The 27257-nt window shown below is 44.1% G+C and overlaps 1 protein-coding gene across 1 annotated transcript in view; it reads left to right on the plus strand.

Moving 5' to 3' along the window:
- The window catches only part of LOC149222571 (chitin elicitor receptor kinase 1-like), a 361400-nt gene that overhangs the window by 78508 nt on the left and 255635 nt on the right, over positions 1–27257 (plus strand). Inside the window, exons 2-4 of the mRNA XM_089385512.1 lie at positions 12511–12544; positions 12738–12745; positions 12912–13049. Of these exons, the coding sequence (XP_089241638.1) occupies positions 12511–12544; positions 12738–12745; positions 12912–13049 (180 nt within the window). The remainder of the gene's footprint in view (positions 1–12510; positions 12545–12737; positions 12746–12911; positions 13050–27257) is intronic.

The following is a 27257-nucleotide window of genomic DNA, read 5'->3' on the forward strand; positions in this document are numbered from 1 at the left end:
GCTACCCCCAGGGAGCTGAGTTCACAACATTTTCCATGTATCTTGCTTGAAAAAATCACTGGGGCAACAGGTGATAGAAACTATAGAGTTACTGCCCATGGATAATTATGGGCATCTGGGTTTGGAGCCAAAGGCCATTTTGGACACCCATGAGAGACACTTTCAGAACAGAGTCATCAGGGAGTTTTTTATCAGATGGAGGAATCTGCTTGATGAGGATGCCACTTGGGAGGGAGAGCAGATACTTCAACATCCATCATTGCAATTGCTTGAGGACAAGCAACATTTTGGTGGGGAGGACTGTGATATTCCCACTTAGCAATATTGCTAAGGGGAAATATCAATTTTGCCAATTTTGTCATATTTTGCACTTTCACTTAGGAAAAGTGCAAGCAGGACCCCACTTGAGTTTTGGAGCTAAGGCAAGGGCCCAACTTAGGAGAAAAGGGAAAAATCAAATGGTTAGTGGATGGTGGGGACCACTCCAAAGAGGAAATATGCTCCCTTCTTGGAAATACCCATTTCTTGGAGGAAAAGGATGAAGGGTTTGATGGCTGGGCCCCACATAGGAAAATTGGAGGCACAATGACAAAATAGGAGACACTCATTTTGGGCATCTCTGATCATTTGAACACTCACCTTGACAAGCACGCTTGAGCTGGAAGCCAACTCTGCATGTGCTGTTGAGCATAAGAGATTTTTAGGCAAGAATCTAACCTTTGCTTCGGTGGACCTCAAGTGCTAGCCCTAGGAGGGAGTATTCATCATCCTCAGATCGGTTCGGTGTTGATTTGGGGTAGCATCGGATGTGCTCTAGCCATGAAAATTGGCGGAGAGGCTAAAGCACATGAGATCTCCAAGACCCAGAAATGGTTTGGACAGATTGTACCCAATTTGAGAGATATTAAAATAATTAATATTTTTAATGGAATTCCTAAGTCTAAACTTAGGAAAAATAAAATATTAATGGGTATTAATATAAAACTGGGTTAGAAGGTTCCAAAAGTCATGGATCAAGCCAAATCTAATCTTAGCCGTTGATTAGAGATTTAATCTTGGCTGTTGAAGGACCAACGAAAAAAGTATAAGAAGAGGCTTGCGGGTCAATTGGAGAACACACCAGAGTGATCCGTCATTCATTTTGCTAGAGCGGGGTTGCTAAGCAAAGTTGAATCAGTGATCAACAGTGAGGGGCAGTGATTATTGGGCAGAGAGGCAGAGACAGTACGGAGAGACCAGAGCAGAAGCAGGAAGCGCGAGAGCAGCAGCCAGTCCAGGCCATGCAGAGCCTAGCAGAGACAGCGCAGAGGCAGAGGGACGGCGTCATCCACGCAGAGGCTGCTGGAGTGACGCATAGGGTCCCAGTGGCTGCGCAGTGCAGAGACAGTGCATTGTCTCAGAGTGCTGATGCAGAGGGTCCTGGGGCTGACGCAGAGGCCAGAAGGGCCAGCACTGAGCTTTAGTTGTTGCTGGTGAGGGTTTCGTGGGACAGGTTTTTTGAATACCTGTTTCCAAATAGAGAGGTATTATTGCCGATTGTTTTTCTCTATCGGGTGAGACAGTTTGGCACCCAATTGTACTCAAGGAAATAATGCATAATAATAAACCCTCAGAATTGCTGCACCGGTTTTCTCGCATTGGGTTTTTCTAGGGACGAGTTGTCCAAAAATAACGGTGTCACTTGTGTGTTTGCTATTTCTTTCAGTTGTTGATCTGTAGATGGTTGAGACTGTATTGTGTTTATTTCGATGTTTATATGTTTAAATAACTTGTTTGTAATTAACAAGTAAGAGAAATAAACCAGAAGAATACAGAGAAAATTTCTAACGGATAGACTTAGTAATTTCAACATGGTATCAGAGCGTGGTTGCAGATCATAGGAAAAATGAAGGCATCAGCTAAGCAGAGCATTTGTAGCAGATTCAGCTGTCCCGAGTGACAGAGTTGATCCTTGCAGAAAGCGACAGAGGAAGGAATGACGCAGAGGGACTGTGTCATTAGTCTGGGCCAGAGAGAGGCTAGCACAGAGGCTAAGGAAGGCAAAATTAGGCTCACACAGAGGCTAGGAGGGCTGATGCAGTTGGCTGAGGGAGCTGATTTGTCAGAGCCGAGATTGCGCAGAGCCAAGAGGCTCAATCTTTCAGTTGTTGGGGCATAGGAGGCTGGGGGTAGTTTGCGGAGCGAAGTTGGTGGGGTACTGTGGTCAAAACAGTACCTAACAGGGCAAGACCAAGGTGGAGGGAGTTGCTGCCGAGGCAGATTTCTAGCCAAGGAATCTGGATCAGTGTTGTTGCACAAACGATCGAAGAGGGGCAACTTGATGTTGGCAAAAGGATTTCCAGGAGGGAAATCGGGACTCAGAGGGAGTCTAGAAGAGAACTTCTAGACGGGAAGTAGAGAGACTCGGAGAAGTCGAATCGAGAACTTCCAGAAGGGAAGTAGAGAGACTCAGCAGGAGTCGAACCGAGAACTTCCAGAGGGAAGTAGAGACTCGTAGGAGTCGAAAGGAAGAGCAGAGAGATAGCCATGAATGGACTGAGGGATCAGGACAGGTTGGACGGGGCGTCCAACTTTGTCGTCTAGAAGGCCAGGATCCTGTCTGTTCTGCGTGCCATGAGTGCTCATGTGCCATTTGAGAAGAAGTGGGGAGACATCGAGATGTAGTAAGGAGGACTACAGGCGATGAGGGGCAGGATCCTTGAGGTACCCAACCTCTTGGATCATACCTTGCTACGGGAGCCCTGAAGAGAAGTAGCAGGACTGGCGGATGTCGGTAGAGACGGATGCGGATGAAGTGGCAGAGAGTGCTATAGTGCAGGAGTCCCCGGCCAGCGCGAGGCTAGCAAGCTGCAACAGTGCGAGAGGCACGAGAGTGTTGCACCAGTGCAGGATGGCACAAAGAGGTGTGCAATGGTGCGAGAAGCAGGGAGTTGTTGCAGCAGTGCAGAGATTAGTAGAGGGAGCACTTGTTAGCGACAGAGGGAGCTTCAACATCGGGAGTGTTTCTAGCCTAACAGGGATGCCAGAAGTTGGGTGGATCAGTTACTTACTTCTCAATAACTGAGTTGCAGTGCAGTAGCAGTTGGTAGTAGCACGATGCAGCATGATGAGAGGGGGATGCAGTGCAGATGCAGTGCTGGGAGGATGGACCAACAACAATACAGATGCAGTGCTAGGAGGATGGACCAACAATAACATAGATGTAGAGAGAGCTGCCGTACGAATGCAGCAGTGACAGTGGAAGTGGCAAGGCCATGGGCAGCAGTACAGGATGTAGCAGTGCAGAGGATGTTGGGTGGGGAGGCCTAGCATCAGCACAGGTACAGGTGCCAGATACTCAAAGTGATGCTCAGTGTGGAGTATTACTAGGGCACAGTCCTTGCTAAGAGGGAGTGTTGATTTCGAGTAGCATCGGATGTGCTCTAGCCATGAAAGTTGGTGGAAAGGCTAAAGCACATGAGATCTCCAAGACCCATAAATGGTTTGGACAGATTGTCCCCGGTTTGGGAGATATTAAAATAATTAATATTTTTAATTGGAGTTCCTAAGTCTAAACTTAGGAAAAATAAAATATTAATGGGTATTAATATAAAGTTGGGTTAGAAGGTTCCCAAAGTCATGGATCAAGCCAAACCTAATCTTAGCGGTTGATTAGATATTTAATCTTGGCCGTTGAAGGACCAACGAGAAAAGTATAAGAAGAGGCTTGAGGGTCAGTTGGAGAACACACCAGAGTGATTAGTCATTCATTTTACTACAGCGGGGTTGCTAAGCAAAGTTGAATCAGTGATCAACAGCGAGGGGCAGTGAGTACTGGGCAGAGAGGCAGAGACAGTATTGAGAGACCAACGCAGAAGCAGGGAGAGCGAGAGCAGCAGCCAGTCCAGGCCACACAAAGCCTAGTAGAGACAACGCAGAGGCAGAGGGACTGCGCCATCCACGCAGACGCTGCTGGAGTGACACAGAGGGTCCCAGAGGCTGCGCAGTACAGAGGCAACGCAGTGCCTTAGAGGGCTGACGCAAAGGGTCCTGGGGCTGATGCAGGTCAACAGGAGGCTGACGCAGAGGCCAAAAGGGCCAACACTGAGCTTTAGTGGTTTTTGGTGTGGGTTTCGTGGGACAGGTTTTCTGAATACCTGTTTCCGAATAAAGAGGTATTATTGTCGGTTGTTTTTCTCTATCAGTGAGCCAGTTTGGCACCCAGTTGTACTCAAGGAAATACTGCATAATAATAAACCCTTAGAATTGCTGCATCGGTTTTCCCACATTGGGTTTTTCCGAGGATGAGTTGTCCAAAAATAACGGTGTCATTTGTGTGTTTGCTATTTCTTTCAGCGGTTGATCTGTAGATGGTTGAGACTGTATTGTGTTTATTTTGATGTTTATATGTTTAAATAACTTGTTTGTAATTAACAAGTGGGAGAAATAAACCAAAAGAATACAGATAAAATTTCTAATGGATAGACTTAGAAATTTCAACATTTTGGAGTAAGTTCAACAGAGACTGCATGGGCCTGCGCAGTTCTATTTCGTGCCACACGTGGGTCACAAGGAGGAGGATTTTGGGGTTGAGCTTTGTGGGGGAATTCTAGGAGGGAGTTTGTTGAATATCTTAGCCATTTTGGGGGCATTTAGTAGCATCATTTTCGGGCGGGTCAAAATACCCAACAACTGGAGGAGTTAGGGGAAATTGGGCCGAAATTTCGAGATCAACATTTGGCCAATTCCTTCATGGGTTTTTGTGGGTTATTCGAGGGAAGCCCAAGGTTAATTTCCCGTAATTTTCTAAGCAGGAGAGGAGGCCCTTGCAACCATTTTTTGCAGCGAATAGTGCAGTTTTCAAAGGGACAATGTAGAGAGTTCAATTGCAGAACACAATCCTTACATGATTATTCTAAACACTAAAGTAATTACTGATATATTATACAAACCCTAGCTTCAGGATGAAGTGTTCTAAAGGAGGGGTGTTTTAATGGCCATCTCAAATTACAGGGAACATAGGAATATTAACATGTATACGAGGCATGCATATGATAACGACATATGGATACATCACATGCATTGCACTAGTATACATATTAACTTATTATGAAAACTGTCAAGAAAAAGATAAATAAATTAATTATTGAAAGTTCTAAGTGAACATCTAACTCACATTTATTGAAAGTTCTAAGTGAATATCTAACTCACATAAATATTAAATATATTGAGTGAGGTACTTAATGTATGTAATACCATCAAAATATATATAACTATACAAAATAAAGGGCAAAGAAAATGTATTGCACATAATAAAAGGGAATATAATATATATGTTGCAAAAATATATTAAATGCAATACATATTATACAAATAGCAAGGGAAATACAATACATAATATACAAAGGAATTATAAGATATATATATATATATATATATATATATATATATTATGCAATCAAAAGGGAGCATAATATAAAGTCACAAGGAGTTATAACGTAAACAACGAATACAATAAGATATAAATGTTTTATTAAAAGGAGTTTGTTGTCAACCATTAACGTAGGTGGCAGATGCCTGCTCAGACTTCAGCTAAAGCTTATCACCTTATCCCTTCGCTGGAGGAACCTCGAACAAGGGGTCACCGTTTGGAGGTAGAACATGATTCTATATAAGATGGGAAAGGCATTTCAGGAAGGGGGAAGGGGTAAGAGGGGCAGGAAAGCTGTGAAATCTGAGGAATAAGCCTGAGGTCTGAGAAATTTGTAAAATTGAGCCTTTGTTCTTGGAGTTTTGGGCACGAGGGCCAGAGGACTTTGATTTCGAAGTCCTCTGGGTTTGGGAACCAAAGAGGTTGATCCCAGATAGGCAGGGTGGATTCGATCAGTTTGGTAATAGGGCAGATTAGGAGCAACAACATCCAAAATCCTCCAAACGAAATATCCAAGTAAGTACTTGCATTTAAATTTTTGGTTTTGGTTAAAATTCTGGTTAATTGTACAAATTAGGTCAACTCATTATTGTAAAATTAGGTCATTTCATTCGGGTACCTCACTAATCTGTTGTGGGCTACTATCACCTAAAAACTCGGACATGACCTGGACACCTCATCAATGGACCCCTCAACAATGGATGACACCTCATTAACAAATGGCCGTTTGAGTGTATGCTCTACTCTCTCCACTAGGGTGTCAACCAGAGTTGCCAAAGGGATCTCCAACAAGGGTGACTCCTGTGTCATACTAGACACATTGACACGCTCTTCACACTCTTGTGTGCCCACAATGTCATACTCAACCTCCTCCTCAAGCTCCGGATACCTAAAGCCAGGTCTCCACCAGCAAAAGCGCCTCCTGGTCTTACCCTCTAATTGTCCCTGTCCTCTCTGCTCCTTTTGAGGAGATCTGGTGCCCTAATTTTGTCGACTTTCCCACACAGTGTAGATGGTTGCACCCCCACGACCCGCGCACCTCTAGTATCTCTACTGTAAGGATGAGGATGGATTTGGTCCGTCACCTTCCTCAACTGGGCAAAGCTCTCATCATTCTAGCGGATTCCACCCCAAAATTCCTGCATATTGTATCTTCCCTGAGCCATGGGTTTGTATATGGTTTCACTCGTCTTTGTGCATACATGCCCAAATCTTCCATGATCTTGTTGGATACCCCACAACTGGCCAAGATCATGCTCTAATACTACTACAATATTCCTAATTGGAAAATAATAGTAAATACCAAAAACATGAACTAGGAACAACAATTAAAATTAAAGTCCAAGCACCCAAATCTGAACACCATAGAAAATAAGCAGAATAAATGAACCATTTATTAATCAATGAGAATCTAAGTACATAGTGAGAAAGAACAATGGAACCTGGGCTTGTTATGCAAGCTATGCAAACCTAGGTGAAATCTCGCTGACCCAACTACTGAAATGGCTTCAACTTGATAATGCACACTGCCCATAAAATTTGCTATAGGCTGCCAAATGGAATTGGAAGTTCTGCTCAAAATAATGCCCAGATTCCTCTGAAATTGCAGCCACGAGCTCCTCTCCTCAAACCTGAAAATACCCAGAAAAGGTTTGGCATATCTCCAAGCCAAAATCAAACCCACAAAGTGATGCAAATTCCCTAGCGAACTAGCAATTCGCCCTGCTATAAGAATGAAGATTTGAAGCCAAAATTCTGTAAAATTAGCTGGAGGCTCCTCTCAATAAACCCACAAAAATCTAGAAAGGGTTTGGAATGAATCCACCGACCCTTGGTGACCCCCAATAAGTGCAAATTGCCCAATTTGGCTAGAAAACGCCCCACAGCCTTGATATTGCTGAATTAAGTTGGAATACACCACTGGAAATCTCTCCCAACTTTGGCTAAATTCTCCCTTGAGGTATACCTCCAATCTCTGACCCTTATCTCTCGTCAACCTCTATTCCTCCAGCCCTTGCATAGGACTGCTTGGAGACCCCTGCGCACTTCCAGAAATGTAGAATTTCGGCCCCAAGAATTCCCTCAAACTCAACCCTACTAATCACCACAAAATCTCCAAATAAAATAATGGAAAACACCTACAAATCCTCCGATGTTTTGCTCCTTCGTAACTGATCTCCCCGCAAGTAATTCAAACCACTTCTGGGCCCTGGAAGAAACACACACTAGCTGTAATAACCTGCAAATATGCCCAATGGAAACTCTGAATTGAGCTCCCCAAATTTGCCTCACTAGGGAGACACTCAAAGTTCTCCGAAATGAGGGTGGAATTTTGCTTGGAACTCCTGTGCTAAACAACTCCAAGAGAAGATGTAATGTGAAGTGTAATAGTCAAAAAGATGATCAACAAATGAGTCACTCCTCCTTTTATAATTTCTCCCCATGCTTCTAGACTCCCCTTTTAATTATTATTTTATTGGTGGGGGTCATTTTCCACTAAGTGAATTTTTCCTTCATTTTAATAAATTAATAATTTGCCGCCAATCTCCAATAAAATAATACTTGTCACCTTTCTCCAAAATAATATTTGTCCTTTTTAATTAATATTACCAAAATTGGGCAAAATTCCCATGCTCACAAATTGGGGATATTACAGATACCTGATCATTTTTGCAGAGTTAGTAGGGATATATTGCAGCCAAATGGTGATGACTCGATGAGGACAAAGAAGCAATTGAGACTATGAAGCCTAGGGACAATGCCTTACCTCAAGGAGAGGGTATGTCAGTTGATAAAGTGCATCAGAATGAAATAAAAGCAGCCTTCACCATGCCATCAGGTCAGTCCAATAAGGATTATAAGGCCAATGATTACACCCTTGAAAAGTATGAACAGTCATGTGAATTTTGGCAGCAATTCACTTATAAATCCATGTTTGTTGGTGATTGAAAATGGTCATTGTGATAAAGAAATAAATGAAATTCATAGTGACCAATAGATTGTTCAAAATTGTGAAATATGCCAAAAGGATGACATTTAGGGGATCATGGTGAAGGACCAATTAGAAGGGGTATTGCAATAGGATGAAATGGAGGCATTGCTAGTGAGTGATGGCATGCAAGAGGAATCAAGCAAAAACAAGGAAAACATTGATAGTCAAGATCAACAATATAAGGGCCAAGAAGCAGATGGAAGCAACATGTGGGTAGATGAATAGGACTAAGGAAAAATCAAAGTGGCAAAGCGTTAGCATGGTGGAATCATTCCTTGTGTTGGTACTTATACAAAAGTTCCTTTTTAGGGATATGTTCTCTGTGGGTTTATGGACTCCAAAGGAGACGTTGCTGATACTTCTTATTCTAACAATCCATTTCAATTGGATTGGAGAGAAATTATGAGTTGGTGCCCTATCCAAAGGGGAATTTATAGGAGGATAGTTCTAGCCAAAGGCTGAGTGCAGCAGGAATGTTCAGGTACCAGGGTTGACGGGTTCCCTATTTGGCAGTGGGTTCTAGGTGTGTCATTTCATTATATGGAGGAGTTTGATCATCCTATTTGGCAGTGGGATCCAGATGGATCGTCCCATCATACGACAGGGCTTGACCATGCAGGGGAACACAAATTTAAGAGAGAAGAAAGCATTATGGCAGGAACTCTTCCCAAGAAACTATCAACATACATTCTTACAGGAATTCTTGTTTATTGGATTTCTTGCTGGTTGGGGAAAGATTCCAAGAACAAGTTTACGTGTGAGTACTGGAGGGCAGAGCTTCGACAAGTGGTTGTTGGACTAGATGATGAAATGGTAGAAGCATCGAAACTCAGATTCCTGGTAGCAGAGGCGGTAGAACAGAGAATTCTGGGGCCTATGTCAATGATTTCCAGATTGAGATATATGGAGCATATGGCAGCATGTAAGTCCCTTGGATGATGATCTAGCTAGTGTATTATGCCTGTGAAAATTCTCACTTGTCAACATTCCCTTATGGAGCAACACAATATGATTTATCACATGAGACTTTCTAGTTGCATCAGGGATATCAGAGCATCCTTGCTTAATTCTGAGGGATGGTGCAGAGTATGTTGGAGAAGGGGATCATGAGGAGCTTTACTCTTCAATCTTATTAGGAAATTTTGGGGAGCATGACCTACATCTTTATGATATGCCAGAGTGTGGCAGGATTGGGATGATACAACAATTGCACAAGGAAGCATTTTGTGGACTAGTGTGGGATCTTGTTATTGACGTTGGAATTGGTTGGGGTCTAGCAGTTTTGGGAAGGGATGACTATAATGCCCCTTTTTCTAGGCATCGGGAACAAAGACTAACTCAGTAGCCTAGTCATTCCCATAATCTACAGATTAAAAATAATGATGAAATATATGGGAATTAATTAATTAAAAAGTGACTAAGGAAAAAGAATATTATAAATCACTTTAATAAAAGAAGAAAACGACTCATGGTATTTGGATGACCCATGGTATTCTGATACTCCATCACTATAAAAGGAGATGAGAGCTTAATCCTTAGGCATGCATTTTTGGATTATTGTTTGGTATTGAGTTGAGGTCTTGGAACTTGTCTAGGTGAGCTCCCGTACAAAGAGGGTTAGTTTCAGTGGTAGGTGGACCAACCTAGCTGATCCAGTCAAGGGAGAGCTTCGGTATTGAGATCATATACTCTAGCCACTCGAAAAAGGAGGGATCAAATCAGATCCACTGACTAGGGCTTAACATGGAGATCATGAGGAGAGGTCAATCAGGTCTCTCACAGGTGCATAACGCTTTGAGAAGCATGAATTAGGAGGCCAAATTCAGTGTTTGCTACATTCATCTTCAGAGGCCACACCATCAGCTTATTATCTATCCAAGCATGCCATATAGCAAGCAATATTTACAGATCTGTTCCAGGTTATGAAACTGAAACATTGGCATGTAATCTCATGTTCCATTTTAATATAAAAAAGGACGAGTTTTTGCTGTTATTTCTTGTGTTTATTCTTGAGTTGGTTTTTAATATGTAATTGTAAGTAAACTGTTTGATGGAATGTCCTGGTAATAGAGGTTCTCCTTATTGTGCAAACGAAGTTTTTGAATTCATATTTCCTGGCCAGTCTTCGTTTTAGAAAATTATTGGCATATTTTAAAAACGGGATATTACACATTTATTGTATGGCGTGTTTAAGATTCCTATTGTGCTGATTTTGTTCTTCTCTAGGGAAGACTGATCTTGATTGGATAAAGCTTTACTTCATTGTTGATAATCTGATCACAATACAGAAGTTATAATATTTGCAAACCGATCAACATCTTTTACAAATATATTGGAGGGCATATACATGCCTTTATTTCTCTCTCACGAAGTTTTTGATGACCATTCCCATATAAGACAAACCCTTTGCTTGCTGAATGACTACTTGGTCCATGCTTGGAAACTTCCCTTAAAGACTAGTTGTTAGTTATATTCAATTATTGTTTGCATGTTGTCCTCATTTGTTTTTGACTCAGGTAGTCGAGGCTTGGTCTAGAACATGCTCACTTTGCTATTTTCTAACGACTTGTAGCCTGTTACTGATCATAGCAAAGTCACAAAAGACGCATATAGATGCATCTGGTTTGTTGGACATTGTTGCTGGCCTTGTTCACCATTGATGCCTGTAATATGTTCATTATAGCTATTGTCATTGCTTGTTCTCTTATTTCCATATGATATATGCCGTATGGAATGTACTGCATAAATGATATCTAATTTATGTTGCATTGATTGCATTTAGTCATCTTTAGACATTAACTTTTGTTTCTTCTGTAGCAGGCAGAACATTTTATCTATTGTTTATTTTAAATTTTACATCTTAACTTTTCTGTGAGAGGCTGTTTATATTCCTGTTCCATTTAGAACAGATACACTTTACCACTTCTTTAGTAAAGGGGCACCATGTAAGCCCAATTCATTTATAGAGTGTTCATTCGGAGATATATAAAATTGTAGTGAGAGTTATAACTCTTAACTCTCTTAGTTTATGCTTAAATCACTCTATCCAAATTGATGTGTTGTACGGGCCTTAGCTTAGTTCATCGCTTTTGGGAATATTGTGTAATGTTCCTAACTAGGAAATTCAGTGATAAACAAAGCAAATAGACAACTCAACATCCAGAAATGAGATACAATCAATAAACACCCATGAAAGCATTGGAAATAGAGAACATCTGAGCCATTTTATTAAATCTTTCTAGGGCAAATACAATAGTGATGGAATGGTGCACCTAGGCTTGTCTCCAACGACAAACGTGACAAAACCCAGGTGAGCAAATGATGATCCGAGAGCTGCCCAATTGCTGCTCCTGAGATGATCTACGTTGCCCAGAAAACTGCACTACCTGCTGGAAAGGATGTGCTAGAAATCTTGCTTCCTATGCTACTGCTGGTTCGAATGCTGAGTGGTATGGCCACAAATCTCCTCCGGTTCTCTTTAAGTTAGTGTGAAATGCCTTACTGGGGTGGCATTCGAAGTCCCCCGAAGGAAAGGTTGAGTCTCCCGCCTGAGAAACTCGATGCTAAATAGGCAGGTAACACGGCTAAGCAACTCGAGCAACACAAGTAAATTCGATGTGCAAAATGAATACCTCAATTGGGGAGCTCTTCCTCCTATCTTCGTGGGCCTTCCTTCCCCCATGTGGGTCCCTCTCCATGCCATTTGATTCCCCTCCAAGGCAATTTGAATTGCCTAAGTGCCCAAGTGTGTTTTCCCACGTGGGTGGTCCCCACCTTCCACTAACAGTCTAATTCAGCCTTCCTTTCTCCTAAGTTCCTAAGTCAAAATTGCTTGGGTTCTTTTACTTATCAAAATTTATGCAAAATTGTGGAGAGACCAAAACCTGTTACAATTTTATTTGGGAAGGGACATGACATATTGAGCGAATTTGATTATGTCATGACTGGTAACAAGTGTATACCTGTAATGAATTGTAGAAGGTTTCTTCCTGTATTTATGTAGATTACTATCATGACTATGACTGGTGCTTTGAATTAATTAGGTTGTTTTAGCTCTTGCTACATCTTTAATTTCTAATTCTTGTTTTGGCATATGATGAATTTTCAGATCCAACTGGCAGTTATCTTCCTTTAAATCCAAGGTACAAAATTTTAATTCATGTGATATATTTATCTAAGATTAAAATGTTAGGAATTTTGTGCTGCAGATATTTCTACTTTAGCCCCTGCAACTTTGGAGAGCTTTTCAGGAACTAATTCTGTTTAATGATTCTGGTGTATAATTCTTTGTCAGTTATCTATCTAAAGTTTGGTGCCTTGTGTTTGTGTTTGCAGTGGAGGTGGTGAGAACTTCCAAACACATTTTCAGCTGTAGTCATCCATTTTAAAAATTCCTGCTTTTATTTATAATTTTTATTATCTTGAACCTTTTATCATCCATCTCAAGGATTTCAACGATGAGTAGCTCTATTGCTAATTGCCTCAAGTCGCTAATGCCTCTAACTGAAGCAGGAATTGGGCCGGGGACGATCGCAGGAATTTCCATTGGAATTGCTTTTGCACTGCTTCTCATTGCTTTTGGGATGTTCTATATTTATGTCTACAAACACAAGAAGGCAAAGAAGTCAGCTCTGCTACACATGACAGGTAATATGGATCTGCAAATATTCAAGATCAGTTCTCTATAGTGCATTTTCAGCATTTATATTTCTGAATCTTCATACCTTTTCTGAAGCAGCTTCTTTTACCATAATAGAAATTGCTTGAACCCAGTGCATTTAGCCCCATAGTGACAAATCTTGTAATATGTGAAATTTCCATATTACCTAAATTATTGATTGCCACCCTGGATTATGCAATGGTTGATATGCTGTCCATCTAATACTGAATATCTTGTGCATTTAACCAATGCACTATGTAAGATGCCAAAATATGGACATAATGGACACAAAGGGAAACATATGATACCTGACATGCACGTGGAAAAGGGAAACTATGATATTCAGTACTGGAAATGTTTAATAGTACTGCAGTATGAGAGTTGGCAATGTGTTCAAGTTGGTTTTGATAACAGGTTAAGGAAAATGCATCATTCAATGATAAAACACATCTTTTAAGAGAAGTCTTATTTAGAGCCATCCACACTTAAGTACTGAATGACTGAAGACAGTCATGCCAGAGCTTGCGGCAGTACTGTCATGTCCCGTCTCAAATGAATTAGTCAAGGGATGCAGCAACACAATTTTGGCAGCAATTTTGGTTTAGGAGGAGCATCCCACACGCAGAAACTTAGGAACTATAGGTAATTCGAATTATTTTTGGCAGCTAGTGGAATGTGGGGGCCACCCATGCATATTTCGAATTTGGCCAAGGAAGACATTGGAGGGAATTCGAGTTAGTGGAAGGAGGGTCCCACAAGAGGCTAAGGGAGCCCAAGGTGATAAAAGGGGATGGAGCTCTCATTTTGCAGCATTCCGGTTATTTGACAAACAAACTAATTTTGTACGCTCTGCTGTTCAATGAGTCTAACGGCTATTTAGCCACGAGTCTTCCGCATGGAAGATTCAACCTCTTCTTCGGGGGACCATCCGTGCCCGCCCTAGGGAGGCTGTTACATAGGAGTTTCTAGGGAGTCCGGTATAGTCACACACTTCAGTCATTAGCGCAGGGAGGAACTGCGTATTCCTGGGTAGTCAGAAAACATGCAGGAGGGGTTCAAAATTAGCAAGGGTGATTCACAACTTGCTGGGAGAGCCGGGAATAGACCAGCAAAGGGATTCACAGCTTGCTGGGAGAGCCGGGAGTTGAGGAGGCAGCATAGAAAGGGAAACTCTGCTGGAGTAGCAGCCAGCTAGACCAACGCAACAGTCAGCGCAGAGGCCACTGTAGCAGCAAACTCGTGGTGCTGGGAGAGTAGTCATCCGGACCAAGGGTCATCCGGGGAGCAAGGAGTTAGTCAGTACAGGTGGACCCAATGTTCTAGGGGTATTTTCAGAGGGATTGGCAGGCTATTTCCTGCAAGTCGAAATTGGTTGTAGCAGCTGGGGAGAGGCTCCAAGGAGGCCGAAAATCCAAAGTCAAAACCAGAGAAATTCCCTTCTGGGTTTTTCTGGGTTTTGTCCAAGGAGTCTAAGGCTGAAAGGATATAATTTTCTGGGCAGTTTTTGGGCACATTCCAGTAGGTCGAAGTTAGCAGATCAACAGTTTTGCTGGGACAACGCAGTGCAAGTGGTGCAGCAACTGAACGACCATCATCTCAGCTATTCCATCACCTGGGTTTAGTCCAGCTTGTCCTTGAGACAAGCCCAGGTGCACCACTACATTTATATTGTACCCATTGCTCTCAGAATTTATAATATATGGCTCAACAGTTCTAGATTTACAGTGTTTCCATGGATGTGTAATGCCTGTTTTTAATTTTATGTTGTTACATTGTTTATTTGTTTAAATATCACTAATATTCCTACTTAGGAACATTACAGTGGTATCAGAGCCTAATTCTTGGCTCAGCTGTGGGGTTGGTTTCCTACGAGAGGAGAAGACCGGGAAAACATCACTTACCGGAGGCAGAGGTACGGGAGCAGAGGTAGGGAGCTGGAAATTACACTAGACACGGAGGAAAGAGGGAAAACAGTGGCTGGAGAGGAGGAGATGATAGAGCCCAATAGTAGGGAGGAGATGGCTTTCAATAGCCTCTTGAGGGCTCTGAGTGACTTGGCCAAAGGGCAAAAAGACATGTTGGAGGAGATCAAATCACAAAGTCGAGACAGAGCCACACCTAGAGGTTTTCTGTGTGGAGAGACCTTCGGGGCTTCTCAGCCTTTTGATCATCCTTCACCAGTAGCGCAGTGCCCTTCAGTGAGTGTGCCCACTAGGGCCACAGTACCTTCCTTCATGCCAATGGCACAGATCGAACCAATACGGGAGGAAGAAACTCCCCAGATGGGGGATTACTTCAGAGAGTGGAAGACAATGGACGAAGATTTCAAAGGCGGCCTCTCCTTCAGAGATTATTGCAAGCTCAAGCAGAGTGAGAGGAAAAAGGGGTACAGAGGACAGGGGACCCAAAACTATGAGCTGCAAAGAACCATAGGGAGGATGTACTTCCCGACATTTGATGGCACTGCCAAGTGCACAGCCAGGGCTTGGGTTGAAAAGATGGACACATACTTTCAGCTCAACCGGATGACAGAACAAGAAGCCATTAAGATGGCAACGTTGCACTTGGCAGGGGAAGCTCATGACTGGTGGTTTCACAACATAACCAGTTTGGGGCATGCCCAGATAGTTTCATATGAGGACTTCACCAGGAGGGTGGTGGAGTGGTTTGATCAGAGGGATCTGGAGGCATCCTTCAGGGAGCTGACACAACTGCGCCAGACAGGCAACCTAGAGCAATATTTTTTTGATTTTCTGCGTGTGTCAGTGATGGTCCCAGATCTGTCCGAGGCCAGAAGGGTATACACCTTCATTGAGGGTTTGCTTGAGCCTCTGCGTGGACTGGTGAAGTCACATAGACCCTCTACGCTGTAGGAGGCGGTGGTGTGCACCAGAGATTTGCAGGGGGCCATCCCCAAGACTAGAGCGCCATTTCCTGCACGGACCCCTTTCCCACAGAAAGGGCATGAGACTAGACCCCCGCCACCGAGGACCACATAGGGGAGGGGGCAGCTAGATGAGGCCTAGGCACCGTGCCATAGGTGCACAGCGGGTAGAGCACACTACATTGAGGTCTTTTCTGACAGTGACCAAGAGGACGAGGTGGAGCAGGATTGCGGTGGGACAGATGGAGAGAGTTCGGGGGACAGAGGGCCACCACCACCACCACCTCCACAGAGAGGGGCATCTCTTGCCTTGTCAGGGGGAGTCCTTGCTTCTCTATGCGAAATTCCTAAGTTTTTGACACTCCAGATAAGAGGTACGGTACAAGGACAGAGGGTGTCGGTACTAGTGGATAGTGGGGCTACCCACAACTTCATAGATGCACAACTAGTCCAGAGGAGGGGCCTCACCATGGTAGAGTTTGAGGGATTCTCCGTCCTAGTGCCGGGTGACCGTACCATCCAGTGTACCCAATACGTGCCCTCCTTGACAGTAGTTATGGGAAACTACATGATGACGGACCACTTCTTTGTGGTCGACGTGCCAGACACCAATGTGGTGATGGGTGTCTAGTGGCTGTATTCCTTTGGGAGAGTTACGCTTGATTGGGGGAAACCTAAGATGGAGTTCATGGGGCCAGACGGCAAACTGGTGGTTTTGAGAGGCATGCAGTCTTATTCGCCTCAGATAGTTTCAACCCACAGGATGGAGGCAGATCTTCGACATGGGGACATCGCATGGGCGGTCGAGTTAAGGATCTCAGAGGCTGGGGGCAGGCATAGTCACCACCGACAGACATACAGGCTCTTTTGGACAGGTACGCAGCAGTGTTCTGGGACATTCCACCAGGGCAGCCACCAGATAGAGGGTTTGAGCACACCATTGAGCTAGAGCTGGGCATACAAGTAGTCATCACTACTCCTTACAGGCACCCCAAAGCCTATAAGGACGAGATAGAGAAAGCTATTTAGGAGCTGCTTGCTTTGGGTCACATCAGGCCTAGTTCTAGTCCTTTTGCTTCTTCCGTAGTGTTGGTGAAGAAGAAGGATGGGACCCTTAGGATGTGCATAGACTACAAAGCCCTTAACAAGAAGACCCTCAAGAACCGGTACCCCATTTCCCGCATTTATGAGCTGATGGATGAGATTAGAGGAGCCAAGTACTTCTCTAAGATCGATATGCGTTCGGGGTACCACCAGATCAAAGTTCGGGATTAGGACATCCTAAAGATAGTGTTCCAGTGCCACTATGGACACTTTGAGTTTCTGGTCATGCCGTTTGGGCTGACCAACGTTCCCGCCACATTTCAGTCTTGCATGAACCGCATCTTTTGGGGGCAGCTGAGGAGGTTTGTGCTAGTGTTCTTTGACGACATTCTGATCTATAGCCGGACATGGGAGGAGCACCTCCAACACTTGGAGGAGGTACTGCGCATTCTGGAGGAGCAACAGTTCTATGCCAAGCTCTCCAAATGCAAGTTTGGTTTGACAGAGATGCTTTATCTTAGGCATATCATTGGAGCAAACAAGGTGAAAGTTCATGAGGAGAAGATCAGGGCCATCCGGGATTGGTCAGTACCCTGAGATGTGACTATGCTGAGAGGCTTCTTGGGCATTTGCACTTACGACAGGAAGTTTGTCAAAGGGTTCTCGCAGCTAGTAGCACCCTTGATCGACTTGACCAAGAAAGGGGCCTTCGCATGCACTGAGGGAGCATAGGCCGCTTTCGATTGCCTCAAGGAGGTGATGAGTAGTTGCCCTGTCTTGGCACTCCCAAATTTTTCCCAGCTATTCACAGTGGATTGTGATGCTTCAAGGGTGGGAGTTGGAGCTGTTTTATCACAGGAGGGGCACCCCATAGCTTTCGAGAGTCGGAAACTCCTACCATGCGAGATGTCATATTCCATATATGACAAGGAGATGTTGGCCATCATGCATGCATTGGCCAAGTTTCGCCAGTACCTGGTTGGCAACCGATTCTGAGTGAAGACTGATCATAACAGTCTTCGACATTTCATGGGGCAGCAAGGCCTCAATTACAGGCAGCAGAGATGGGTCAGCAAGGTGCAGGCCTACGACTTTGATATTGAGTATGTGCGGGGCAAGCACAATGTGGTGGTCGATGCTCTATCCAGGAGACTAGCTGGGTTATCTCTTATGAGCATCTGCCAGGATTGGAAGGCTCAGCTGTTGGTTGAGTACTCCAAGGATAGGAAGGCCGCGAGGTGCTAGAGGGGATACATGCGGATGAGCGTTACCATGTGATGGAGTCATCTATTACAAGGGGTGCATTTACTAAGTACTCAGCTCACAATTGAAAGAGAGGGTACTCCAGGCAGCTCACAATTTACCACTGTCCAGACACTAGGGGTTCTGGAAGACTTACATGGCTATTTGGTAGAGATTCACGTGGAAAGGCCTCAAGGAGGACGTGCTGCAGCATGTAAGGGAGTGTGAGGCCTGCCAGCAGAACAAGGGGGAGCTGACTCACCTTGCAGGGCTATTACAACCACTTCCCATTCCTGAGGGGAAATGGGAAAGTATCTCGATGGATTTCATCATTGGTCTCCCCGCAGTATAGGGGAAAAATTACATATATGTGGTGGTCGACAGGCTAACCAAATTTTCCATTTCTTTGCCATCCCCACTAGGTTCACGACAACCCAGATACATGCGGATGAGCGTTACCATGTGATGGATGAAGTCATCTATTACAAGGGGTGCATTTACTAAGTACTCAGCTCACAATTGAAAGAGAGGGTACTCCAGGCAGCTCACAATTTACCACTGTCCAGACACTAGGGGTTCTGGAAGACTTACATGGCTATTTGGTAGAGATTCACGTGGAAAGGCCTCAAGGAGGACGTGCTGCAGTATGTAAGGGAGTGTGAGGCCTGCCAGCAGAACAAGGGGGAGCTGACTCACCTTGCAGGGCTATTACAACCACTTCCCATTCCCGAGGGGAAATGGGAAAGTATCTCGATGGATTTCATCATTGGTCTCCCCGCAGTATAGGGGAAAAATTACATATATGTGGTGGTCGACAGGCTAACCAAATTTGCCATTTCTTTGCCATCCCCACTAGGTTCACGACAGCCCAGGTTGCCGAGTTGTTCTTTCGGGAGGTTTCCGACTGCATGGACTCCCCAAGAACATTGCTAGCGATAGAGACCACATATTTATGGGTGTTTTTTGGTAGGAGCTCTTCAGGTTGGTTGGGACAGAGCTTACTCCTAGCACTAGTTACCAGCCTCAGATGGATGGTCAGACAGAGAGGATCAACCAGTGGTTGGAGGGGTAACTGAGGAACTATTTGATGGGTCAACAGAGGACGTGGATTCGGTGGTTGCACTTGGGCGAGTTCTGCTACAACACCATGCACCACATGTCTATTGGTATGACTCCCTTTCGTGCCCTTTATGGTCATGATACTCTAACTTTTGTTGATATTATTTTAAGAGACAGTCGGGCCCTAAAGGCCAAAGACTGGGTCCAAGAGAGCCAAGATATCCTCAAAGCTCTCAAGGATAATCTAGCGACAACCCAGAATCAACAAAAACTATATGCAGATCGGCACAGGATAGAGAGGCACTTTGAGGAGGGGGACCTAGTGTACCTCCGGTTGCAGCATTACAGATAGTTCACACTAAAACAGAAGGGGGCTGAGAAGCTACAACCACGCTTCTATCGGCCCTCCCAGGTGACCAGGCGGGTTGGGGAGGTGGCCTATGAGCTAGCACTACCTCTAGGGAGGAGGATCCACAACGTGTTTCATGTCACATGCCTGAAGAAGGTGTTGGGACAAAAGGTGATTGCAACAACTGATCTACCCCCATTAGATGATGAGGGCCATTTGGTGCTAGAACCAGAGGCCATATTGGAGAGTAGGGAGATAAAACTGAGGAGCATAACCATCAGGGAGTTCTTGGTACGCTAGAAGAACTTACCAGATGAGGATGCCACCTGGGATGGTGAGCACATACTAGAGCACTCGACTGAGGTTGCTTGAGGGCAAGCAACATTTTGGAGGGGAGGACTGTCATGTCCCATGTCAAATGAATTAGTCACGGTATGCAACAACACAATTTTGGCAGCAATTTTGGTTTAAGAGGAGGACAAACGCAGAAACTTAGGAACTATAGGCAGTTCGAATTATTTTTAGCAGCTAGTGGAATGTGGGGGTCACCCATGCATAATTTGAATTTGGCCAAGGAGGACGTTGGAGGGAATTCGAGTTAGTGGAAGGAGGGGTCCACAAGAGGCTAAGGGAGCCCAAGGTGATAAAAGGGGATGGAGTTCTCATTTTGTAGCATTCCAATTATTTGATAAACAAACTCATTTTATACGCTTTGCTGTTCAGCGAGTCTACTGACTGTTTAGCCACGAGTCTTCTGCAGGGAAGACTCAACCTCTTCTTTGGGGGGCCATCCGTGCCAGCCTTAGGGAGTTTTTAACACAGGAGTTTCCAGGGAGTTCGGTACAGTCACACACTTCAGTCATCAGCGCAAGGAGGAACTGCGTATTCCTGGGCAGCGAGAGAACACGCAAGAGGGGTTCGAAATCAGCAAGGGGGATTGATAGCTTGCTGTGAGAGCCGGGAATAGACCAGCGAAGGGATTCACAGCTTGTTGCGAGAGTCGGGAGATGAGGAGGTAGCGTAGAAAGGGAAACTTTGCTGGAGTAGCAGCTAGCTAGACCAGCGCAACAGTCAGCGCAGAGGCCACTATAGCAACAAACTCGTGGTGCTGGGAGAGCAGTCATCTGGAGCAAGGGTCATCTGGGGAGCAAGGAGTTAGTCAGTATATGTGGACCCAACGTTCTAGGGGAATTTTCAGAGGGATTGGCAGGTATTTCCTGCAAGTCGAAATTGGCTGTAGTAGTTGGGGAGAGGCTCCAAGGAGGCCAAAAATCCAAAGTCAAAACCAGAGAAATTCCCTTCTGGGTTTTTCTGGGTTTTGTCCAAGGAGTCTAAGGTTGAAAGGATATAATTTTTTGGGTAGTTTTTGGGCACATTCCAACAGGTCGAAGTTAGTAGATCAACAGTTTTGTTAGGACAACGCAGTGCAAGTGGTGCAACAACTGAACGACCAACATCTCAGCTATTCAATCACCTGGGTTTAGTCCAGCTTCTCCATGAGACAAACCCATGTGCACCACTACATTTATATTGTACCCATTGCCCTAAGAATTTATAATATATGGCTCAACAGTTCCAGATTTATAGTGTTTCCATGGATGTGTAATCTCTGTTTTTAATTTTATGCTGTTACACTGCTTATTTGTTTAAATATCACTAATATTCCTAATTAGGAACATTACAAGTACAAAGGGTTGTACAGGCATGTGGTGGAGCTGTACAACAAAGTTGGAGGAGGGTATACCTTTGCTATCTGGAGAAAAGGCTTTTTTCGGCTTTGCCTGAACTTTTGCAAGGAAATTTTTGACAAAGCGAAGCGATGGAGGACAGAAGAGGTTGGGCATTGGAGGTAATTTGTAGCCATACCATACAGACATGATCCACATAGGTGCGGATTCAACTGTTAGTTAGTGAGAATATGTGGTGAATCATGTTGGTAACAGGCTAGGGGTTTTGAATTTCATTGGGGATGAGGACATTGCAGGCCATGGACATAGTTGGTTTTGATAATGTGTACTGGCATCAAAGCCATTCAAGGGAGTGTTTCCCCCCTAATAAGATTCCTTTGAATCTAATTGAGACCAAGGGTGGAGTTTTGGATGTGGTTTGTTCCTTGAATGCTAAATACTTTTGGTGTTGAGAAGAGTTCCTATGTTCCTGTTACCCACCAAAGGTGGGTAACCCCTAGGAGAATTTTTTTATACTTATTTTACAGCCAACCAGCCAGCCAACGACCCTCGGATGGTCAACACATAGCATTATGTGAGAGTTCTTCATTGATTGCTCTAGTAAGATATTTCTCACCTGGCATTCTTCTTGAAGGAAGGTGGGTCATCTCTTGACAGGCACTCTAAACATTCTAGAAATCACATGATTTAATTTATTGTTATAGGCATATTAATATGGATCATGGGGAAAAGTAGATGATTGATTGAACTCATTTAAGTTCTTGTTCCCACATTTCACTTGGGAGGTTAGTATTGACTCTAGTCCATTGGGACCTCCTTTTAGGCCATTGTGTTTAAGAAGGGAACTATTAGGAAGGCATCAATTGATATAGTGTGTCCAAGGTCATCCATACTTAACACTTGCCATCTCTCCCCACTATACATCTTCATTCTATAATGTTCCAAACTAGGAAAAATACTGCTATGTAAAGCGAACAATAAAAGCAACACCATAAAATTAAATGAAACCACCAGACCACAAAATTGGCAACCAAACTGTGCTGTCTACTCATTTTATTAAATGGGATGAGGTGTACAGCAAGGTGCTAGAATGTGTGCATCTGGGCTTGCTTTAGGCATGCTAGCAAAAACCCAAAATGAACAATGGAACACCCTCCTCAAATCTGCTGGTAATCCGGCCCAAGAGCTACGTTGCTACTGTGAAAATTCCTGAATCTAACACATCAGAAACCCCTACTATATTTTCTGGTTTACTATCTCCTACTTGTTCTTTGCATTAACAAGTGATTTAAATGCATAAATATCAAAGTAAACACAAATGCAACCTTCACAAATATAAAGACAACTGAAATAAACTGAGACAACACAAGGGACAGTTATTTTTGGACAATCGTCCCTAGAAAAACCCAATGTGGGAAAACCGATGCAGCATATAGAGGGTTTTATTATTAAGCAGATTCTAAATACAAATAGGGTGCTAGAAATGTCTCACCCTTCCGAGAATTTCCTTGGCAATAGAACCTCTCTCCGGAGACAAATATTCCGGCAAATCAATAGCCAGATGAACAACCCCACATTGACTTTGACTGTTCCTTGTACTGGATAACGAAAGCTGCTCCAAGCACTCCTCTGGAACTGCGTCACCCTCTCCCGGCTAATATGCTCTCAATTTGCCCCACAAAACCTCCTCAGCGCAGCCTTGTCAGCCCAACGTCAGCCTCTATAGCCACTGCGCTATATGCGTCAGCTTCTGCAGCGTTTTGCGTCAGCCTCTGCGTGCTCTGCGTCTTCCTTTGCGACTTCTGCGTCCTCTGCGCTGGCCTCCTTAGCCTTTGCGTCAGCCCTCCTAGGATCTACGCTGCCTCTTCCAGCTCTTTGCTGTCTCTCTGATATGTATTCTTCGGCCTCTTGTTGAACTGCCCCTCACTGCAACTGATCACTTGTTCGATTTCCTCAGCAAACCTCGACCCAAAAAATCGAATTCTTGATCTCTCTTGGTGTATCTCCAACTGAACCTCAAGCCTCCTCTTATAATTTTCCTGTTGACGATTCAACGGCCGAGATTAAGTCCCTAATTAACGGCTAAGATTAGATCTAGCTTGATCCTCGTTATTTAGAACTTTCTCACCCATATTATATTAATACACATTAATATTTTAATTTTCCTAAGTTTAGACTTAAGGTCTTATTAAAAATATTAATTATTTTAATATCTCTTCATTTGGGTGGAATTTCTCCAAACGATTTCTGGGTCTTGGAGATCTCATGTGCCTTAGCCTCTCTATCAATTTTCATGGCTAGAGCACATCCGATGCTACCAAAAATTAACACTCCCTCTTAGCCAGGAATGTGCTCTAGTAATGCTTCACCATAGAAGCATCACACTGATCTTCTGCATCGATACCTGTGCTGATGCTTGGCCTGCTGTCTCACATCCCCTGTACTGCTGCTCATGGCACTGCCATTGCCACTGCCACATCTGTATTGTAGCTCCCTCTCAGCATGTTGTATCATGCTTCCCATAACACTGCCATTGCTAACCGCTGCACTGCAACTTAGTTACCGAGAAGTAACTGACTTCACCCAAACATTGACATCCCGGTCAGTCTGGAAGCCTCGTGATGCTGAAGGTACCTCTGCTGCTACCCTGTGCTCCCTCTGCTACCACTTCTGTTCCTCTCGCACTGCTGCAACCTCCATTGCGCTACTACAAACTTCTGCACTCTAGCACTGCCTTATCGCCCCATCACACCTTGCTCCACCCGACACCTATCATCATGCTACTATCGTTAAGGGCTCCCGTAGCTGTATGTGATCCAAGAGTTTGGGCACCTCAAGGATCCTGCCCCTCTTCTGTAGTCCTTTTGACTACAGCTCTATGTCTCCCCATCTCTTCTCTAGAGGCGCATGAGCACTCATGGCACAATTGTCATCAGTCTCGACATCTTTCTCTGCCTTTGTTGTAGCTGCCTTTGAGTCAAAAGATTTTTCCTTGCCTTTCTTCCTGGGCTACTGAGATGCATAATGTCCCAGCTCCCCACAGTTGAAGCACTTGACCTTGGAGATGTCCTTCCTCCTCTTCCTTTGCTGTCTCGCAGATGCTAGAGCAGCATCCTCCTCCTCCTCTTTCTTGACTCGAAGTCCCTTACCACTACTCCCCGCCTTGGTCAACTTCCTGATCTCTTCCCGTCGAAGAGCTGCCCGCATCTCTTCCCAACTGGGGAGAGTCGCTCTGCCCAAAATGCTTTGGACAAACATCTCCTAGTCCTCGGAGACTGCATTCAGAGCAGTCTCGACCATAAAATCTGGATCTGGTGTAGACCCCACGGAAGTAAGATGGTCGCGAATTCCTTGCAACTTGATGAGGAAGTGATCTACCTCCTCCTTTCTGCATCTGATATGACCTCAACTGATTCTCCAATAACATCTTCCACTGCACGGAAGAGCCCTGGTATAATGTGGTCAGCGTCTGCCACATCTCATTCGCTGTGTTCTTCTCAGCAATATGTGGTATGACATGATCCTTGGCCCTGTCTAGGATCATGCATTTCGCCTTCGCTATGGCCTCCTCATACTTCTCATTTGCATTAGGGTCAACTGGGACAACTACTGTTTTCAAGGCATAGTCCTTGATGTGATGTTTATGCAGGATTGCCAGGATCCTAGCCTTCTAGATGACAAAATTGGAAGCCCCGTCCAATCTGTCCTGATCCCTCAACCCGTTCACTGCCATCTCTGCTCCTCTTCTAGACTCCCTCTGAGTCTCGACTTCCCTCTTGGAAATCCTCTTGCCAATTGTCGAATCACTCCTCTCCAATCCCCCTTTGCTGCTGCAACTCGGATCTGGATCTCTTGACTAGAAATCCCTCGAGGTAGTGCTGCCCTCTATCTTGGTTCCGTCTCTTTAGACACTGTTCTGCACAGACAGAAACATTGTCCCACCAACTCCTCAAATCACAATCTGCACAACTCCCTTAGCCCCAGAAATTGAAGAATCTGAGCCCTTCAGACTCTGCGCAATCACAGTGAGAGTTGGATCAGCGCCTCCTAGCCTAAGCGTCAATCCTTCTCGGTTGAGAAAGATGACTGGGAAATGCGTAGGCCTGATCTGCTCCCCCTCTGCCTCTGCGTTGGCCTTTCTCCTGGCTCAGAACGACGCAAGCTCTGTGTGAGCCTCTACGTCACTCCTCTTGCCTCTTCAGCTTTGGAACAACGTTGTCTCTCGGGACAACTGCTTCTCTGCTGCAAATCCACTGGTTTCTTCTGCTGGTGTCCTCAGTCCTCCTTGATCTGCAATCGCTTTGATACCATGTGAAAATTCCTGAATCTAACACATCAGAAACCCCTACTGCATTTTCTGGTTTACTATCTCCTACTTGTTCTTTGCATTAACAAGTTATTTAAATGCATAAATATCGAAGTAAACACAAATGCAACCTTCACAAATATACATATCAACAATTGAAATAAACTGAGACAACACAAGGGACACCGTTATTTTTGGACAATCGTCCCTGAAAAACAATTCAGGAAAACTAGTGCAGCATATAGAGGATTTTATTATTAAGCAAATTCTGAATACAACTAGGTTGCCAGAAATGGCTTACCCTTCAGAGAATTTCCTTGGTAGTAGAACCTCTCTCCGGAGACAGATATTCTGGCAAATCAATAGCCAGATGAACAACCCCACGATGGCTCTGACTGTTCCTTGTGCTGGACAGCGAAAGCTGCTCCAAGCACTCCTTTGAAACTGCGTCACCCTCTCCTGGCTAATATGCTCCCAGTTTGCCCCACACAACCTCCTCAACGTAGCCTCTTCAGCCCAGCGTCAACCTCTACAGCCTCTGCGCTGTCTGCGTCAGCCTCTGCGGCTTTCTGTGTCGGCCTCTATGTGCTGTGCATCTGCCTCTACGGCTTCTACGTCCTCTGCGCTGGCCTTCTTAGCCTTTGCGTCAACCCTCCTAGGATCTGCGCTGCCTCTTCCATCTCTTTGCTGCCTCTCTGATATGTAGTCTTCAGCCTCTTGCCAAACTTCCCCTCACTGTAACTGATCACTTGTTCGATTTCCTCAGCAAATCTCGCCTTAAAAAGTCGAATTCTTGATCTTTCTTGTTGTATCTCCAACTGACTCTCAAGCCTCCTCTTATATTTTTCCCGTTGATGATTCAACGGCCGAGATTAAGTCCCTAATCAACGGCTAAGATTAGCTCTGGCTTGATCCTCGTTATTTAACACTTTCTCACCCATATTATATTAATACACATTAATATTTTAATTTTCCTAAGTCTTAGGGTCTCATTAAAAATATTAATTATTTTAATATCTCTTCATCTGGGTGGAATTTCTCCAAACGATTTCTAGGTCATGGAGATCTCATGTGCCTTAGCCTCTCCACCCATTTTCATGGCTAGAACACATCCGATGCTACCAAAAATCAACACCTACTTCCTAGAAAATTGTTGTTGCCTGAAATGATCTGTTGCTAGAGCCTTCCAGTGGCTCAGAAAATTCTGGGAAATTAATTTCAACCTCTACACAAGAAACCCAGAATAACACAATGGGATCTAGATCAGGTGTTTTGTTCATTATTCGTTTCCTCCTTAGTCGAAGGTTGTATTGCACTTTTTATTCTCATGTTTATAGTCACATTAAGTTGGAATCAAGTTATGTAGTTTGCTTGTATGTTCTATTTGGTTATCATCTTCTACTTAATAACCTATTTTGGATTATTTAGTTTGAGGGTCCATGGTAGATTCACTAGAAGGGTTCTTTTTCAGTGAAACCAACAACTCATTACAATGATAGAGCAAGTGCCTTTGAAGATCCATTATTCATGCTCTTGCCTATGTATAAACGGCCAAAAGATAGTTTCTTTATTCCTTTCCATATGTTTATCATGTATGTTCTTTTGTTCCTCTTTTATGATGTT

This window comes from Pinus tabuliformis, chromosome Q (genome assembly GCF_031772625.1).
Source record: "Pinus tabuliformis cultivar Carrire ecotype Pingquan chromosome Q, CPIR1, whole genome shotgun sequence".
NCBI classification, from domain to species: Eukaryota; Viridiplantae; Streptophyta; class Pinopsida; order Pinales; family Pinaceae; genus Pinus; species Pinus tabuliformis.